Source organism: Rutilus rutilus (assembly GCF_951802725.1).
Source record: "Rutilus rutilus genome assembly, chromosome: 20".
Classification (NCBI taxonomy): domain Eukaryota; kingdom Metazoa; phylum Chordata; class Actinopteri; order Cypriniformes; family Leuciscidae; genus Rutilus; species Rutilus rutilus.
Genome location: NC_140225.1, coordinates 6293881 through 6313165, shown reverse-complemented (window position 1 = coordinate 6313165; position 19285 = coordinate 6293881). Strand labels below are relative to the sequence as shown.

The 19285-nt window shown below is 37.8% G+C and overlaps 1 protein-coding gene across 3 annotated transcripts in view; it reads left to right on the top strand.

The window, feature by feature from the left end:
• Positions 1-19285, top strand: part of col13a1 (collagen, type XIII, alpha 1) — a 102533-nt gene that overhangs the window by 33854 nt on the left and 49394 nt on the right. For all 3 annotated transcript variants that reach the window (XM_084391301.1, XM_084391300.1, XM_084391302.1), the window contains exon 3: positions 16477-16503. In XM_084391301.1, the coding sequence (XP_084247427.1) occupies positions 16477-16503 (27 nt within the window). The remainder of the gene's footprint in view (positions 1-16476; positions 16504-19285) is intronic.

Here is a 19285-nt window from a genome sequence, read left to right as displayed (position 1 = left end):
TGTGTAATGTTTATTTCAACAGTTCTGCTTTTGTAATCAGCCGACAGGCTGCATTTATTTGATGGCCACTTTTGACACACAAGCCACAGTGTGTTGAGAGCCGCTGGCCAAACGCCAGCCCTGTAACACATATGGTAAAGACATTGAGCTGCTCCCTGTTTATTTCAGAAATGCCACTGAAATCTCCTTGTCAGACTTCTGTTTTAATAACTCTTGGCATGGCATGCCTTTTTACCCTCAGTAACCCAATATCGGCGGACGCCGGCTCTCTGAGCTCTCATCGCACTTCATTTTTTCGCTCTCGGCCACAGCGTGAATAGGAGCGGTAAAACCCTCAGCAATGAGGTCCTATGGGAGTTTAGCAGTCTGCAGTTTTTCGCCTAACCGATGTGACAACGCTCAATAACGGATTTGTCTGCCTCGAGTCTCGGGAGAATACCTGGGGGGAAACCTCCACTTTTTAAGTCCGTCTTTAAATTTATTTTTTAGAATGTGTGGCAAGTTGCAAAGCTATACAGATTGATTGGTGTTTATGAAAGGAAATTGTGCTGTCCTTTTGCAGTCATGAAGTCAACATTAATAAATGTGTTGTTTCTTCATTCTGATGAATTGTGTTTTTTTTCCTTTCAAGCAAGTGTACTTTATTGCAAAGTCAGGTCTTTTTTCAAAACAGACACACCAATCTTGCCCTTTTAACACCATTTTCATATAGTTGTTGCATTCAAAGCTCCCAAAGGTCAAAGGTGGGCTCGCAAGCGTATGCATCGCAATTACAATTGTCAAGGCAAAACCATAAAACATCCATTAAGCTTCCCTCAAGTGTCAGATTTTCTGTTCACCAGTAGTATAGGTGTTGGTTTAACCCTACCCTGATGACCATTTATCTTGCACAAGTAACGTGTTTGTTGCTTTGGAGGATATGGGCTGGGTTGTGCAGAGTGTTCTTCAGAGGCAGAGGCTGAAATGTACAAAAGGGTCATAAGGGTCACTACTTACCATTAACGTGACTTCTTTTACTGCATGGTTTTGTTGAGTGCTTTGTTGTCAATTCACATCTGATTTTTAAGCGATGCAATTCAATTGTAAAATGAGACAAAACGCGGTTCGCTCCCGTAGCAGCGCATTATGGCAATGACATCTCAAGCCCTGTTCAGATGGCAGATACGTAAAAATAGACAGGAATTTTCCAACTTTTGAGTGATTTGTTACTGTTTTGTAGCCTGCATGTTGTCATATTAATTATAATTCAATTGCTTTTTGTTTTGATTCAATTGCACTTTTGATTGATTTTGAAAAAGAGGCTTTATTTATGTATTTATTTCAAAGTTGTTTCCCCCACTTCTGGAGATATAACCATTTTATTGTAAGTGTTTTGCTTTGCTTGGCCACAGTACAAACAAAAAAATTGTAACTGGCAGCGTAAAACAGCCTTTTTAAGACCAGTCAAATCCTACACCAACCAGTTGCATCAGCAGGGGACTAAATATCACAAAAACAACAGGCAGTTATCCAATTATGGCTAGCACTCATTTATCTGTCTTAGAGAAAGCCATGTCATGTTACCTGGTTAATATTTATGATCTAAGCTGTAGGGTGTACTGATTTCAGACTTCAAATTGATTAAACGCGCATTCGAACAATCTTCATTTTGATCCTTAAAATCACAAGATTGATTTTTTACTCAGTGCCAGTGTTGTCCCTGCAATATATCTTTTGAATTCCTGTTTGTTATCAGTCATTTTGCATTTTGGGTTATTTTTAGCTGTGCTGAATAAGCCCAGACAGACAAGACTTTCTCCACTGTTACTACCCACACAGCCTGTCTTCCGAAACTCTTCCTGCTTATTGGGCAGAGATCCAAATTCACACTGGATATTTTCACACCATAAAGGCTGTTTGATGCTTTCTCACGGTTACAGTGAACATCTGACACTCTGCAAACAGCTCTGAGGTTACTGGGTACATTCAGCATTCTCCTGGTTAGTTCAATGCGGGTCAAGATGGATCATAATTTCAAAGAATTGCTTCATAAAGTTGCATATGTGAAAGTTTAAAGTGTGAACACCTTTTTTTTTCTTTAGATTCATTTATTCACATATTCTTCTAGACTGACTGTAACACACACGTCCACACACACGCACACACATTCTTTTCATTTCATAGCACTTTTGCTACTGAAGTATAATGACTTCAGCATCTGCGAAGGCTGGCAGGTGTTAATGCAATTCTCTCTATATAATCTGCATTTTATTTGTAGTAGATAAGTTGACCTCAGGGCCAGTAACAGAGGATTTTTCCAATGGGTGGGGATGAAAAAGTGGAATTCAGTCGCTCTCAATGGCCCTATTGAGATTCTTGACGCTTCAAATCCGTCCTGTTTCTGCTAATGAAGTCAATTGCTTGTCCTGCTGGCTTTGCCTCTGTGATTCATTGAACAGGACCCAACAAAGGTTCAGAGCAAATAAAAGCCAACCATATCTGCTTAAGTGAAATGTCAGTGGATCTCAATTCAGTCCAGCAAATTGGCCAATTAAAGAGGAAATAAAGCAAACTCTATTTAAACCAAATGCCCCTTGCACTTCCTGGCCACACTTTTACTGTGCATCATAGCTCAAAGAAAATCCACCCCTTGATGAATCATCCTACACTACTGCTTGGTTTCTTTTAATCTAGTGATTAAACTAATGAGTGTGGGATTGTAGTATCATTTATATACATTTAGCTTAACCAAAATGGAGAACTAAGTGTGTATTAATTTGAAAATAGACAAAAAAGATGGTGTTCGAAAGCTTAAAACTGCTGCCTTTGGAGGATGCATTCCAAGGTAGGAAGGCCTCAAGGCACATCCGAAATACAATGTTAGCTTTACTTCACAAGGTGTGTTTGGTCAGGGTTGGATCTGAACTCTGCATATAGTTAGATTTCCATGAACAGTATTGGGCATCCCTGGTCTAAATGTATGTTTTTGATCAATGTTTTTCTTTTTCTGATGTCATTGTTATCAAGAGATTAGCATTGTAGTAATTCAACATTTGCTTAGTTATCGCCAAAGCTCTCTCTGTTTTGTCGTAAATCAATAAACCGCTATGCTTCCTCAGAAGTCTGCCTGAATCAGTTTCAAGAGGTATCTTTGTGTGCAAATGCTGCCTGCAAAGTCATTGACTAATAAAGCAGCGAGGCAACAAGTCAGCTGCCTAACCTTTCATTCGCAGCCCAAGACTTTCTTTGGTTATTCATGTTATGCCAGCATATGCTGACCAGTTCAAACCAGCATAAACCAGCTTGGAAATTCATGCTGATCTACACTGGTCTTTTCAGCAGACTAGTCAATAGTAATGCCTCTGTTGGGCGTTTCTCAGATTTCTAATCGTGAATTAATTTCTGTGGGGCCAAATTTCAGTCGATGACTATCTAAATCACCCATTTAGATGGAGAAACAGCCAAAGAAAATTCACTGAAAGATTTATGTGGTGCACTCCAGTTCTCCACTTCACCACCTGGTACAATCGGAGTAGGGAACCTTTCTTCTGCTCAGACCGAAGGAGACGATGTATATTGATGTATATTTTTTCCTCCTGGGAGCAATTTGGGAGAATAATGGTAAATTCAGTGTAATAGTGGTTTTTCTGGCATCATCACAAAAGAGTCTTTGTAGTGATCTCCTGTTAGTGGCTCACCGTAATTATTTAATCCCGGCCGTAATGGCGCACTTTTTCTGCTCTATGGATTGTTGGGGAAAATATTTCTCCACCTAGCCTCATCTTGGCATGAGAATGAACAAGAACTCTGCACCAATTCAGACTTTCTGGGAATTCTACAATTGGCAAGAAGTACGATAGACAGGATGAGGTACACATTGACTTGGCTTAGAACTGTGTGCCCTTAAGAAAGATTTTGCAAGGTTATTTTCCCAGCCTTCTAATGTTGTATGTCTCCTTTCTCGATTTTATAAGCAAAATACTCTGTTGCTGTTGAGCCTATTGTATGCATGTCAGATGGGTTTTTTTTATTGACCGGTAGATGCAAGCGTAGTCAAGTGTTTTCCAAACTCTTTCAGTTGAGAACTGGCTGGTGTGCTTCTGAATTTTGAATCGTGGTATGAGGTTAATACAGCAGGGCCCAGGAGCGCGAATGAAAAACGACTTGTGCTGTGATCCTTTTTCAAACTGTGACTGCAGTTTAACGAGGCAACAAAGCGGCGAGGGATCGTCGTGAATGGGCCAACTGTCATCAGTGGGCAGACGGGAGTAGAAACACTGCCGTTCGGCTCCTGTAACCGGGCCTGCGCTCTTTTTGGAGTGGGAGCTGTTCAATGAGACGTCAGTCATCTGGATTGCACCAGGTTCAGCATGGGTAGGAGCGTGTGATGGACTGTATGCTTCTCTAGGCTTGAAACTTTTGTGGACCTATTGGAACTTGATAGGGCCTTTGTTTAAGGTTTATTGGTTCCCTTAGGATACTGGAGGTGCATAGAGCACCACATCGCTTTTTCAAAGAAGTCAACTAATCTTCTCGGCCTTCTGGAATTGCCACATAACCGTATTTTTATTTGGAGAACAAGAGAACTTATATTTGACAAGGTTATATATAACAGTTGTGAAAAGTCATGAAATGCATGCAGCGATTTTTCCAGATTTCAAAAGGTGTGGCGAAGACTTTGTTCATCTTAGTAGAACAAAAGTGCAAAAGTTCATTTCTTTTCCTCTGACCATCACACAACTGACGCAGAACTAGTTTACTTTTACTAAACTGTAGATTTATCTTTCTTGAATTACTGCTTCCATGATCAATAAGATTTAAGATTTCATAAAAAATAAAAATAAAGTTTACAGTGCATTTTAAAGCGTTTATTGGTGGTTAATGTGACCTGTACATGTCCAGGTACATAAACATCATGAAATAATTCTTAAAATGCATATGTGTAACAACATTATCCATGTTATCCATGTCTGAAAAGGAATCCATGCTTTGTTTGCACAACATTTGCTGTTTTATTCATGTCCCTGTTTCATCCTCTGCTTGGACTTTGCTGTGCTGTGCTTGCAGTTTGGAAGTCTGGAAGCTGAAGCATTCATTCTCGGGCACTATGGCATGTGTACAGGGGCAATCAGAGGACAGAGCATTTGGAGAAATTGGCAGATGATAAGGGGAGTGGAGCTGGCAGTGGATGGGTATTTTAGGTTGTATGGTATTCTTGAGGTTATTCCTGGGTCTATATAACAGTACTCAGATCATCTTATGACAGTATTTCAGCTGGGTTAAGTAAGTGTGCCTAATGTGTTTTAATTGTCTCACAAAAATGCAATTTTTTTTCCTTTTAATTTTGGGGTTAAATGTAATCTGGACGTTTTGAGATTCACAATATGTTTATGGTGCCATAGTGAATATTTTCCATTTCCATACTCTATATAAAAATCGTGATGAGAGCATGCGTGACTTTTAAACCGCAGAAAGCTATTTTTTTTGCAAGCGCCCTCAGTGTGCAATCTGAATGCAGCGTGCCTAAATCTAGCGTGAGAACAGAACAGAGCGTTTTTACTGTTATGGCATGGAAGAAAGCACAGAAACAGGGAAGGTGAATTCAAGGCAGGATAAGGACTTGGCCAAAAAATAAATAAATCAACATCTGTGGTTTTGGAATGTTTTGGATACAGGAAAGATGATCTATATCATCGAGTCAGATAACTTGCAAGACCTGTCAAACTATTGTCAGCAAACCAGAATGGGGCCATTGAAACAGAACACGGTCAAAAACGCGAGGCGCAGGTCTAGAGACGGTTTAACGGCTGAATTTTTACCTTGAGTGTCGTGTTGAACAGCATGTCAACGAGCGAGATGCTGCAAAAGACGTGAACGCAACGGTTAAGGACATCAGTCTAGTGTGTATTTACGTAGAAAATCAATGGCACAGTCCTAACCAGGTAAACAAAAATAAAATCGATAATACAGGTATTTGCGAAATGCACAACATACGAAAAGAGTTCAAAAAGGCATAAAGAAATAACCGACACGTCACATATCATTTATTCAAAGACACGGTGCTTGCAAATATCGTCAATAAAGCCGGCTTCCAAAAAAAATTTGTATACAGACAAGTACAGTATGTGTGTAAGGAAATATTGTTTCCAAATCGTGATTAACATCTTAATCACAATATTGGGGAAAAAATCATGATAGTATTTTTTTGTCCATATTGTACAGCCCAACTATCGATGCAACATTTTGCTGCCACAGAAATCTTACGAAAGGGTTTCCAAAGGTCTATGCAGTACCATTGCAGTTTTTTTAGGGGGAAATGATACCGAACTATTTGGGTCCTCCTCATAGTTTAATATTCAGGGTTCAGTACTATGAAAAGGGGTGGGGCCGGTGACTCGGGTGCCTGCGTGTCAGCATTCAACACAAGATCTTCCTATCACTTTCCAGTCCTCTTGCATAAGGACGGTAACAGGTGGTTGTGATATACGCCTCGATATTAATACTTTAACTGGCATAGCACTGCCTAAACATTTAATGAAAGCATTAAATGTTCCTTGTGTTTATAGTTCGGTGTTGTTTGTTGTGTGTACCACCTCTCGCTCTCTCACACAAACATACTCCCCTAGACATGCATAGTTTTACACCCAGAGTCCTCTAGGCATCATCACATGGGGTATTTTTGACGCCCAGGCTCAATTGGCCTTTGGATGAAGGTTGTCTGTAGAGCAGGAAGTGGACTCAAGTCCAGAATGCGTCAGGAATCAGAACACATGCTTCCACGTGTCTGTGTGCTCGGTTTCGACTTTCACTTTGGGGCTTTAAGGATCTCCACACCCAGTATACAGTCTACCAAAGTGTCCACTCAGTGTCCCACTGCTGGCTGCACAGGCACAGTTTTTGACACGTTATCTGCTTCTTGCTACTGCCGCTTGCCGCGACTCTGTGGTGATTGTATTTTTAGCCCCGTTTTTTGCCTTTAATTATTGCAGCCACGGGGATCTTGGTCCAAAGAATTGTGAAGAAGTTATTACTTACCAACATTATATAATGTTGGTTTAAAACGTTATATAATAAAGTACTGAAATGCAATTCTTAGCTCTACTAGTAAAAATCTGTCAGAAAAAAATCTGCAAAACCTTTAGGGGTGCAACAGTTTGTCACTTGGGTAGTACCCTTAAAAGGACAAGTTTACCTTATCTACCCCTAAATGTGAATTTATCACCTACGAGTTGTAATATGTACACTTAAAGTACTACTGTAAACCTTTTAGGGGTATATTCTGTGAGGTGCAACGTTGTCCCTCTAGGGTACTGTCCCAGTGAAAAGCTGTTGTGCTCCTAAAGGTAAAAAAAAAAATCTGAGACTGTATCAGGGTAAGGCTTTACTATGGTGTAGAGTTATTCCTTTTGAGATTCTAAACTTTGGGACTGATTGTAGGTTGTTTTTCAATCAGGACCTGGTTTGAGGGGAAAGAAAGGCCGTGATGGGGCTCCAGGTAGGTCTTTAGTAATCATATGCCTGTGCCTGCAACTCCATGGATTGCTGTTTTGTATAAGCTCCTACGTATGTGCTTTTAATAGCAAGATAAGCATGAAAACAAGCTTAAAGCATTCAGAGATGCTAGCATTGTACATAATATATTTAGAGATTAATTGAGTCCTAGTGCAAAATTAATAGCAACAGAAACCTTTGGACACAACACTGAAAGGTGTTTGGGGTCACATCCATCAAAATGGTATTTTTATTTCACACAGTTTTTCAGAATATTAGAGCAAAGAACTGCCCGCTTAGAAAGGAAGAGACTGTCTGACTGACATGTATAAAGTCAATCACAGTTTGTTCAACTTTTATTTATTGTTTAGTGTGGGATTATTTGAAATAGAATATTACGCAAAAAGTACTTTTTTATACTTTTATTAGTTAAAGGGTTAACTTTATATCTTATGTACACCCTAAATCTTATGCACATATTGGTATCTTACAGTAGTAATATGTACTACTATGAACATGTTAAGAATAAATAAGGTACAAAGATGTCTTTTTGAGGTTATTGCCTCAATGACAAGCTGTTGTACATTTTTTCCCCCTGAAAGAGGACAGACAATACTGTAAAAATAGCAGAATAAAATGCAAATTCTCAGCACTAATTTTCATTTTGTCCCGCAACAAGTTGCATAAAGCCTGCCAATGAGATGTTTTTGTGTGCAGGACAGTCTGTAGGTGCTCCATTTGAGTCTGCTACTCTGTGACCTATAGATTCCTCTATATTTTTGGCTTATGAAGTGGTTTCATGTAAAGAGTCATGGGATCACATGGGTAAAATGAGAGTGTTTATGATGACAAAGATTGATCTGGAATGTTCAGAGAGCTATTCTTGCGTGACCACACATATATTGTGTGTGTTGTTCACTTGTTCTTTGACATTATTCTTGCTTTTAGGTCTAAAATAGGGCTTGCTGTCTCAGCAGCAGTTTTGATAAATGCAGGTTCTGATTTCTAAGAAAATACAGACTTCTCAAAACAGGAAAGGAAAGAATAATGATGGACCCATAGGAAAGCTTCGTCACCGGTGTGACTGCACCATTACTTAAGGCTGCCATATTTAATGCACCATTCAGACTCACAGTGATCCTTAGAGCTCAGTCCAAATGTAGATGATCTTCTTGTTGAGGAATACAGTAAACAATTGTTTTAAAGGAACTTTTGTTCTCTCTTGCATCCTTTATAAAGTTGTTTTTTTTTCATTATAAAGTCAAATATTCAAACTGTTACTCCCCTAAGTTTCTGGCCACGAAAGAGAGAGAGTTTTCAAACTCTTTAGAGGAACAAAAAGGTTCCTGGATGAAAATCCTGGAACAAACTCTTATGATTCTGGTCAAATAGTTCAATAGTTCTGTAACAAATTGCTTCGACGGACTGATTTCATTCTTGCAGTTGTCTTGACATAAGTTATAAAAGAGAAGTTCTGGGAGATATTAAGTTACATAGACGGAAAAGATTTGTCATCAGCAATTTTGAGTTTGCTCTTCCTTGATAAAGTTTGAAGCTTGAATCATGCTTGAAGCTGTGATTTAGTTTTGCCTTGATTGAAGTTTCTTGGTTAAAGGATGTAAAAGAGGCTGTAAATTCTTCTAATGCATGTGCTTAGAATTTAAGCTTTTATAATACTTAACATTTGGCTATCTAACTCATTTTGATCAAGATGCATCATTGTTTGTTCAAAGCCAAGCTATTCTGCTCATGATTTCTACAGGACTGGAGCAATGTTTGTCACAAAGTTCTACACATCCCTAACCCTTGCGTGTTCATTTATTAACCAATAAAAGTGTAAAACCATAGTTTTATTTAACACATATATTCCCAGAGGTTTTAATCTATCCCGCATTTTACACCAGAATCACTGTGGAAAACTGTTTTTAACCTTTTTTTTGACTAACGATGTTAATGAAATCTATTTCCACTGTGTATTACGCTGCTAGTGTATGATTTAGCATTATTTATGAAGGAGATGAACAGTTTGTGATGTCTGGGTGGGGTTCGCGTGCGCAGAACAGGGGTGTGATTTATCTGTGCCGGCTGTCTTCCAGTGATGTGGTGTATTCTCCCACTCAGTTCTCAGTGGTCTGTTGCTTGGTGGACAGACTGCTCATCCCTGTTCCAGAGACAAGCAGCACTTTCCCACTGAGAGCTTTTCAATCCTGTCATCTACTAAATTATAAACATATTTTTTAACGCTTTATTTAAACGCTGTGACGCGCTTCGTTAAACTACCTGCATGTGAGCTGTTATCTTCCTCCCGAGATCGTCTTACGGTTAGAGAAATCTGAGGCGTTGTTCATCGGAACAGCCAGAACACCCACTTCGGATTCTGGTTGACCTACGAAAATTCAGACTTGCGTGACGTTTTTATTTTCCTGTTCTTTGGGAAATAAAATCAGTCATTGTAAAATGTTTGATGTAATGTGCTCATGGTCCAAACAAGATGAGTGTCTGTTGTTCAAGATTATAAATTATTATTTTTTTCCAGTGTGACTAATCTCTCTTTCTCTCTGTTTTTATTGCAGGTCCTCCTGTAAGTAGACGTTGTCCCTTCATTGACTGGATTGTGGTAATGTGACCCAAACTCTGTGGCTTTCTGTGTATTTGTGTGTGTTTTGAGAGTGAATTTATCTTTCATGCTTTTCCTTATTGTCACTGCTGATGGAGTGCTGATTACACAACTTTTATTTACATAATGGAAACTGTTAATTACGTTTCCTTCCGCCACACATATAAACACCCACACACGCCACACATATAAACACCCACACCCAGAAGAGCTTGTGTTAAAGGTGAAGTGGGCAAGTTTGGGATTTTGAAATAGTTTTTCATTCTGTGGCTCTATATTGTTTTAGGCATTCCAAGCATCCCAACATGGCAACACTGATTCAACCAATAATGTGAATGTAGGGCAGGGTTATCTGTTTGGGCAACCAATGACGTAGAGGTAGAGTGTTCAGGAGACTTATGTGAAAACAATCATAATTTTTTTCAATTTTGTTTGGTGACTCGAGTGCCACAAAAATGACACACTTCTCCATTAAATCGCATGACGTTATCTTGGACATATCAATGTTTTCTTCTGGCTCTTGGACGTTGGGAATTTTGCTAGACACTAATATAGAAGTCTGTTCAACAGTCTGTTCAACTTAATATATCTTTTGAGGGATAATGTTGCTTAATGAGGTTATAGTGAGAAAGAAGGTCAAGAGAAATATATATATAGTAGAGGAGAAAAGAGAGTTGGGCCGTACAAAATTAGGTGCGGTTGGACAGCTGCAGTAAGAGGGAGAAGGTTGAGCTTGAGTGATTAATGAAATAACGGCAGCCACAGGCAAACACTCCTCACAGAAAAGACAAATTACAAATAAGGTCTCTTTAACTGTTTCTACTAGAAAGCAATGAGAGTAAATGAGAAGAAAATTAGACTTCTGCTAAAACCTACTGTTAAAAAGAGTCCAGTAATCTCACATTTTTCCTCTAAAGTTTTAGAAGACATCAATGTCTCAAACTGCTGTCAGATTTGCCAGAATGCATCAGATTCGATTCTCCATAAACTATCCGATAGTTCACCTAAATAAGAAACTCTGTCCCGCTTTATATTAAGTGTCTTTAACTGTTATGTAGTAATATTTAAATGAGTCAGTATATACAATGCCCTTATTGTGTACATGCAGGTATTTTAAAAAATGTATAAGTACAATATAAAAACTTATGTATTTACAGCTGTTATTAATTTATGTATTTACATATTACCCATCCCTTACACCTTAACCTACCCATACCTCCAAACCTGTCCCTAACCTTACCCGTATCCCACCTCAATAGCAGTAAAAGTGTTTTGCATTACAATTTGAACACGAAGGTACTAACCATTTTTTTATGTAACTTATTAGTTAAAGACACCTAATTTAAAGTGTGACCAGAAACTCCCTGTCATAATTTACTCACTGTTGTAACATATTCAATAATCAGTGATGTTCATTATCATTGAACCTCAAATCTGGCATGACATGTCTTCACGAAAAGACCACTTTGTGTGGTATTTTTATGTGATTGTTGGAGCTGGAATGAGCGTGAACCCTCTCCCTTTCACACACTTTTATTTTAGTTTTTGGGGTGAACTGTTCTTTTAAGTCAACTGTTCTTGTGAGCAATAAACTTTCCCTCTGGGTGAGCTACACGTTCCAGGACCCCAAAAAACACACATTAGTATACAAACATTCCAACACCTGCTCGTATAACCCATAAATTGAAGGTAAATTGAAAAGAACTGAAAGGCAGGTGAAAGTACTGTCAAACAATGCACACAGACTTAAACATTAAGTTGATATTTCTACTGTTGTCAAGTAAGAATGTTTAGATATAGTTAGTGAATTCTTTTAATCAAGTCAGTCTTCTTTAAACAAGTTTGGTGATCTATTGGCAATCAGTGTCAGTATGTCTTTAACTACAGTGTTTGTTTTCAGTAAAGGGAGTTTGGCAAGCCTGGTCCCTGATCAATGGCCCTATAGAGGGCCATCCTGTTACACTGACCTATGGAAATTCTTAGAAGAGTATACACTGCAGATTATCCAACAAGAACACTAAGACAACACTCTTACTGATGTGATGGCAACTGTAAACTTCACCAAATTGGCTTTTTCCTGTGCGCTGGAAGTGAATACTAAATGTTTAAATACATAATAGTCTGGGGTTCTTCACAGGTCACCTCACGGGAGCATAGCCCTTTTCCCACTTTTGAAGGCACGGCTGGCCAAACCCAGCCTTAAACAATTAGTAGTGACACGAAACATTTTACATTGACAGAAAGCACCTTCGTTAGTGTGTTGAAAACTCCTGTGGAACGTTGCAATGGTCATGTTAAGCACATGCTGAACATTAGAGGTGAAATACTTGAAAATAGGGGTGGGAATCAGCAGGGACCTTGTGATACAGAATTATGTCTTTTATGCTTAATGTAAATTTTCATTTTGCAATCCTGAAAGGGATAGTTCACCTCAAAGTGAAAAATCTGTCATTAATTACCCACCCTCATGTCGTTCCAAACCAATAAGACTTTCGTTCATCTTTGGATCACAAATGAAGATCTTTTTTGATGAAATCTGAGAGCTTTCTGTCCCTCCATTGACAGCTACGCAACTACCACTTTGATGCTTCAAAAGGTTCATAAAGAGATTGTAAAACTAATCCATATATTAATTGAGTGATTTAGTCCAAATTTTGAGACTTGAGTAATTAATGACAGAATTTTCATTTTTGAGTGAGCTATCCCTTTCATTCACCTGCATTGGACTATATATATATGGATATAACATCGATTATATTCTTAGGTGAGTCTGTTTGTGTTTGTTTAAAAGAATCAAGTATGCATTGACCTCCACAATAATGCGTCCGAAATCACATGCTCTCTGAGTAGGTACTTCTTTTGTACAATTTTGTCAACGCATTCTCATCCTAGGGCGTCATATACTGACGCTTTTGACATTTCGTCTACATCCAACGCACATGGCACCCTTTAGCGTCAATATGACACACACAGAGCTTTGTTCGGTTATGGGTAGGTTTAGGTCTGGGGTAGGGTTAGGGTTAGACCGCTAGGAGGCGCCTTCTGGCCCATATCTATCTGCGTCTTATATTGACGCTAAAGGGTGCCATGTGCGTTGGATGTAGACGAAATGTCAAAAGCGGCAGTATATGACGCCTTGGGATGAGATCGGGCTGAATTTTGTACAACGGTGTCAATGCGTGGCTTCACTGCTTTTACAAATCCTCTCCAGTGGCCTCACAGATCAGTTCTGTGTTCATCAAATGTGCACTTGTAATCTCGGCGGAAGTAGGTCATCTGTGTACTTTTTGCCTACCGTTTTATGAATACTACAAATTCTGACATACTACTCTTTCCTCATACTGATTTGTATCTACTATGTATGTAGTATAGGCATATTCTGACCTAGGTTAGTAAGTCTCTTCAAAAATAATTTTAAAAACTAAATATATTAATTCTTGGCATGATGATATCGAAACAGTATTGTGATGTAAAATATCACAATACTTTATGCTGCTTTGTTTTAAAAGAACAGCATAATTAAATTAGTTTTCCCTGGTGATGTATTTGATGATTTGTCCGCTGAATATCTCTTATCCATGTAATGTTGGGCTCTAGGGAAGCGTTCGCCCCCGTTTTCCTCTGGGGTGCCCCTTCATTTACCCAGCAGCGCTGTGGGCTAAATGAGAGCCACATGTACCCTGCTACCGTGGATCTCAAATGAAGTGTTCTTCCGGTGGGTGACCTCTGACCTCGCCAGACGCTCCTCGGGGCCGGCCTGAGCAGTGCCCAACAGGCCACAGTGGCCTGCTCCCACTCACCACCTGGGTCTGCACCTTAGACCTGCTATGCATACTTCAACACGTTCATATATACACGGCACATGTAAGCCAGCTCACTCGTACGCAGCATAGACCACTATACACACTCCTAATGGCAGCTACATCCAGCAGAGATCTGTTCCTCTCTCTATACACCTCCGCTTATAAACACCTTCCAGCTGCGTCCAGGTCCCATATACCTTACATGTGTGCTTATGACCTTTGAACCTATAGATCCTATTAGTGGTCTTTCATTGTTTCCCACAAACTTCAGCAGTGATACAAATTAGATTTAAAGAGAGCAGGATTTGTAGTCAACGTGTTTGTAGTCAACATTTCAAACTGGATGACCGTGAAGTGTTAGGCCAAACGGAGGGAAAAACTGAAAGAAACTACCGTTTTCACGAAAACCCTGGAGCTGTCAAATAAACGTGTTTTAATGTGTTTCATATACACTATCTTTCAAATGTTTGGGGTCTGTACAATTTTTAAATGTTTCTTATGCTCACCAAGGCTGAATTTATTTGATTAAAAATACAGTAAAAACAGTAATATTGTGAAATATTATTACAATTAAAAAAAAATGTGTTTTTTTTATTATTATTTTAATACATTTAAAATATAATTTATTCCTATGACGCAAAGCTGACTTTTCAGCATCGTTACTCCAGGTTTCAGTGTTACATAATCCTTCAGAAATCATTCTAATATGCCAATTTGATGCTTAAGAAAAATTCTTCTTATCAATGTTCACTTGTGCTCCTTAATATTCTTGTGGAAACTGTGATTTAAAAAAAAAATGCAGAATTATTTGATGAATAGTAAGTTCAAAAGAACAGAATTTATTTGAAATGTTTGTAATGTCACTTTGGATCAATTACATTCATCCTTGTTAAATAAAAGTATTATATTTTCTTTAAAAATCCTAAATATTTAAAAAAAATCTTACTTTGAATGGTACACACACACACACACACACACACACACACACACACACACACACACACAGGTTTCCATGTTTTATGGGGACTTTAATATAGACATAATGGTTTTTATACTGTACAAACAAACTATATATTCACTGAAAACTTTCTGATAGATGCTGTGTGTAACAAAAAAGTAGCTTTTCAATTATATTTCATATCTTTAAATATTCCATAATTCCATAAAACAAACCTGTGTTATTTTTTTTTTTTAACTAAGTTTTCATTTTTAATATTTGAAAGGTGTATGGTCAAATCAAAGTGTACAGACAGAAGACAGTGCCACGGATGTTTTTGTCCGTCTGCAATAGTTTCCTCCCCGGGGCTGAGGCTTGATAGATGGCTTCCCTCTCCACACTGTAGTCCAAGAGGAAAGCCAACACACACACACACACACACACACACACACACACACACACACACACACACACACACACACACACACACTAGTATGCAGTTCCACAGGCTCATGAAATAAACTATAAATGCATCATCATATAATGAAGAGCGTCACGGTAGTCTTAAGAGAAAGGATCTTTCTTTGAATGATCAAACAGCTGTCAGGTTTTTACCACTAAACCTCTGTAATGACAAAATATATATATTTTTTCCACAGAGGAATAGCTCACAGTGAAGGAAGTAAACTTATTTGATTTGATTTAAACCAGAGCGATCTGCTCAATTGACTCTGAAGTCAAGCATGATATAAAGGATTCTCATCTGTGAAACTGTTTTTCATGCATGCTTGGGCCCCTAAATGAACATCTTTTTTAATCAGACATGTGGTACTATTCATTGTTCATTCTAGCACCAAATGCTTATTAAATACACTGAAATGATCTTACTCAAATATCAATCATGATTAGTGATGACATGAACTGAATTGACTTTTACAATGAAGAAAATCTGTATTTTGTCTTCTTTTCCAGTTCTTATACACGCTTAATAAAGATATTTTACAGGGGAAAATTGTGAGATAATTAGACTTATTTTCAGGAAATATTATTATTATTATAATTTTTTTTATACAGACAATATTATATATATTTTTATCTCATTTGTATGTTTTTTAAATGATTCTTTTAAGCATAAACATCACTAAATTTATAATTAGTGATGTTTAAAAAATGCCAGTGGGGTTATAAAAATTAAACTTAATCTAAGATTTATTATTTGAAAAACAGTTTTAAGAATGTGTATTTTTACTGGAAAAAAAAAATAGATTAAAATGATTTTTGTGTGATTTATTTTTAAGTTAAGTTAAAAGCCATTTAATAAAAATAAACATGTTATTATGTTAAAAAAAGATTTCATGGGGTCCAAAGAAAATTATGTTGTAAAAGCATTTGATGGTGTTTGCATTTGTGGAATGCTTCTTTGGAGTGTTTTCCTGCTGCAACCTTTGAGCCTTGCCACAATGAAATTGAATGTTGGATCACAGAGTTCCTCAAAAAAATAGTTTTCATTATTCAATATTGAAATCAACATCATTGTAAAAGCAGACTGAATTTTATTATGGCTTGGCCGGGTGTTGGGTTCTTCTTAATCGGTAATGTTGACTGGTTCTTTCTTTATTCTGTACCCATTTCTCTCACCCCTTTTTCAGGGTCCACCTGGACGAGCAGGCTTTCCGGTAACTGTCTCATAACGTGTCCTATTGTCTGTCGTTCTGTCTTGTTTGGTTTTCTTGCACTTTACCTTTCTAGTGTCTGATTTTTAAGAAGCTGTATCAAAGCAATTCAACCACAAAACGAAAAATACCAAATTATTTATGTTGCATATTCTTGAAAAGCATGTCATATACAGCTTCTTTATTAGGACACACTGAGACCACCTTTAAACCAAGGGACTGAGAATATACAACCAATGTATTACGTTGAGAGTATTTAGCTTATTTTCTTAAATTCTTAATATTGCCAATATACAGTGGAGTGAAAAAGCCTACAGTGTATGACTACATCTAGGAATGTATATGATTTGAATATGACTAAATGTATAAACTGTTTGATCTTGCTTCCACTGAAGTTTAAGATGTTCTTTAGATCATTCTCAAATCATACTGGAAAACAAGAACATCAGGTTGTACATAAATGTGTGCACTCCATTGATATGCTTGTAAAATAATTTGAAATGTAGAAAAAGCATCAAATTAGGAATGACTCCAAAGTAGTGCACTGTGGTCTCAGACTTTTGGACCCCACTGAACATTGCCCTAAACCAGATAAGCTAAGCTAGACTTAATGTACTGAGTGTCTTAGCTTGGCTTCGTGGACGGGTCTCTTTTCCTTCAAGTTAGCATATTGTATTTTATACATGATTGTATTCTCTCTGGCCCTTTGGTGTCTGTCTGGATCCACTCTTCTGAATTTCTGCTGAAATTCTAATATTACTAACCAAAACTCAAACACATCTGTCTTTCATTATAGCATGTTAGAAGAAGTCCATCTTATTGTATGTGAACTCTAGTCCTACCTGCCAATTATAACCTACAAACCCCCATCACTCATGACAGCTCTTCTTGTGAAAATCTTTTTTTTGTGTACGTTTTGTTTAAATTGTTGACAGGTCTGGTCAAAGTGTGAATGTGATCCCTTGCCAAAGCTTTTGATTGATTGCATCGTCAGGAAATGAGATGAAAATTTGTATTTTTGTAGGATGGAAGGTAGGGGTAGGAAGGGGAGAGGGGGCAAGTATTTTACACAAAATGTGTCCATTAGATTAGTACTTCAAAAAAATATTGATATTGGCTTTCACGCTCAGTTGAACTATTAGGGGATACTTGTGGTTTGTATATTTAAGCTTTGCTGCACATTCACATGTATATATGGCTATTTAACACTTCTGATTTGTAGTTAAGGACTTTGGGGCTCATTTGGATAAGTCTGGACTTTGTATTGTACTTCAAGCTACTTCTAATTTAAAGCTCTAGATATATCTATCTACAGTTATTAAATAAGTTATACTTAAATAAGTTATACTTACAGTTCAAAGTTGTACTAATTAATGCCATAAAGCTGTATTAAGTTTATCTCAAATCAGCACCTTGGACAGAGCCAAGATAATTCAGTCAAGTGACTTTCCTCTTGGGACATTCAGCGGCAGGCAGCGAATTAACTCTGAAGGTCCAACTAAATGGACACCTCCAGGAACCTTTATCTTAACAGCTTTAAAACTTTAAAAACTAGGCACCTGCAAAGCTACAGTCCATGTGCTCAGTCATTGTTTGAGCAAATGTTTTGTTGACTTCTGATGAATTATGGAGTCTTAGCCAACTCGCCCCATCGCCCATCCCCCCCTTCCATTACGTGTTACTCGAGTGAGTCGTCAGCAAGCTGTCAACGCTCCCAGCCCTTCTAATACACTGACCTGCAACGTCGGGAATGCAAATAAAAACAGCTGTAGGAATGGACAGCCTTACATAATAAGTCACTTCAACATTGCAGGAGTTTATGGCCATGTTACATAGTGTAAAATGCTGCATAGGCCTACAAATGGTGAATCCTTATGACCGTTTATTATATCAGGATCTCATTTCCCAAATGTTCTAGGGATTTTCTCCATAGTTAAAGAAAGTGGTGGGGTGTATTAGTGTGGATAGTTTTCATAGTTCATAGTTGTTAAACAGATATTTTACCCCAATTTTTTTTTATTCTGTCATTATTTAGGACTCATGGTGTTCTAAACCCGTATGGATTTCAATGGAACTTAAAAGGAGAACATTCTATTGTTGATTCCAATGATCATGATACCTTTATGGTGCTTTTGAATAATTTTTAAAGCTTGATGGCTTCAGTTTCTGTGCATTGTAATTGCATGGAATGAAGCATGGAAATCCACGTTTTTTTTAGTGGAAGAAAGGTAGTCATGCGGGTTTAAAGTGACATACTGATGAATAAATGATGACAAGATTTTCATTTTTAGGTGAACTATTCCTTTAAACCCTTCCAAAAGGAAACTGTCATGCTCCCACACTTTCTCAGTCACTTAATCATCTGTGATATGGTCAGCTAGCAAACATTGTCTAATGCAAGCACTGTGAAATGGCCCTAAAACAAATATTTGCTACATTAACTCCATGCTTTCATTGGGATCATGTAATCACTGATGACGCTTGATGTCTGTCTGCTACACGTTCATTTCAAATTCTTAAGTAGTTAACTTTTTGATTTTGAAGAAGTCTTTGGCATGCGTGCATCATCAGCTTTCAATTTACCAGTAGGTGAATGTTTAGTAATATAGACATTAAGTTGGCGTCACACTGGTCAGCTTAACATTTCCAACTCTTTGTAGCCATACCACTTGAATATGTGGCTGAATGTAATTTAGTCTCTAGCAATAGTGGTAGTAACTGCAGATTGTAGAGATTCAGTCTGTCAGATTTATTGTTCCTGATTTTCCTCTTGACTTTGCATTGA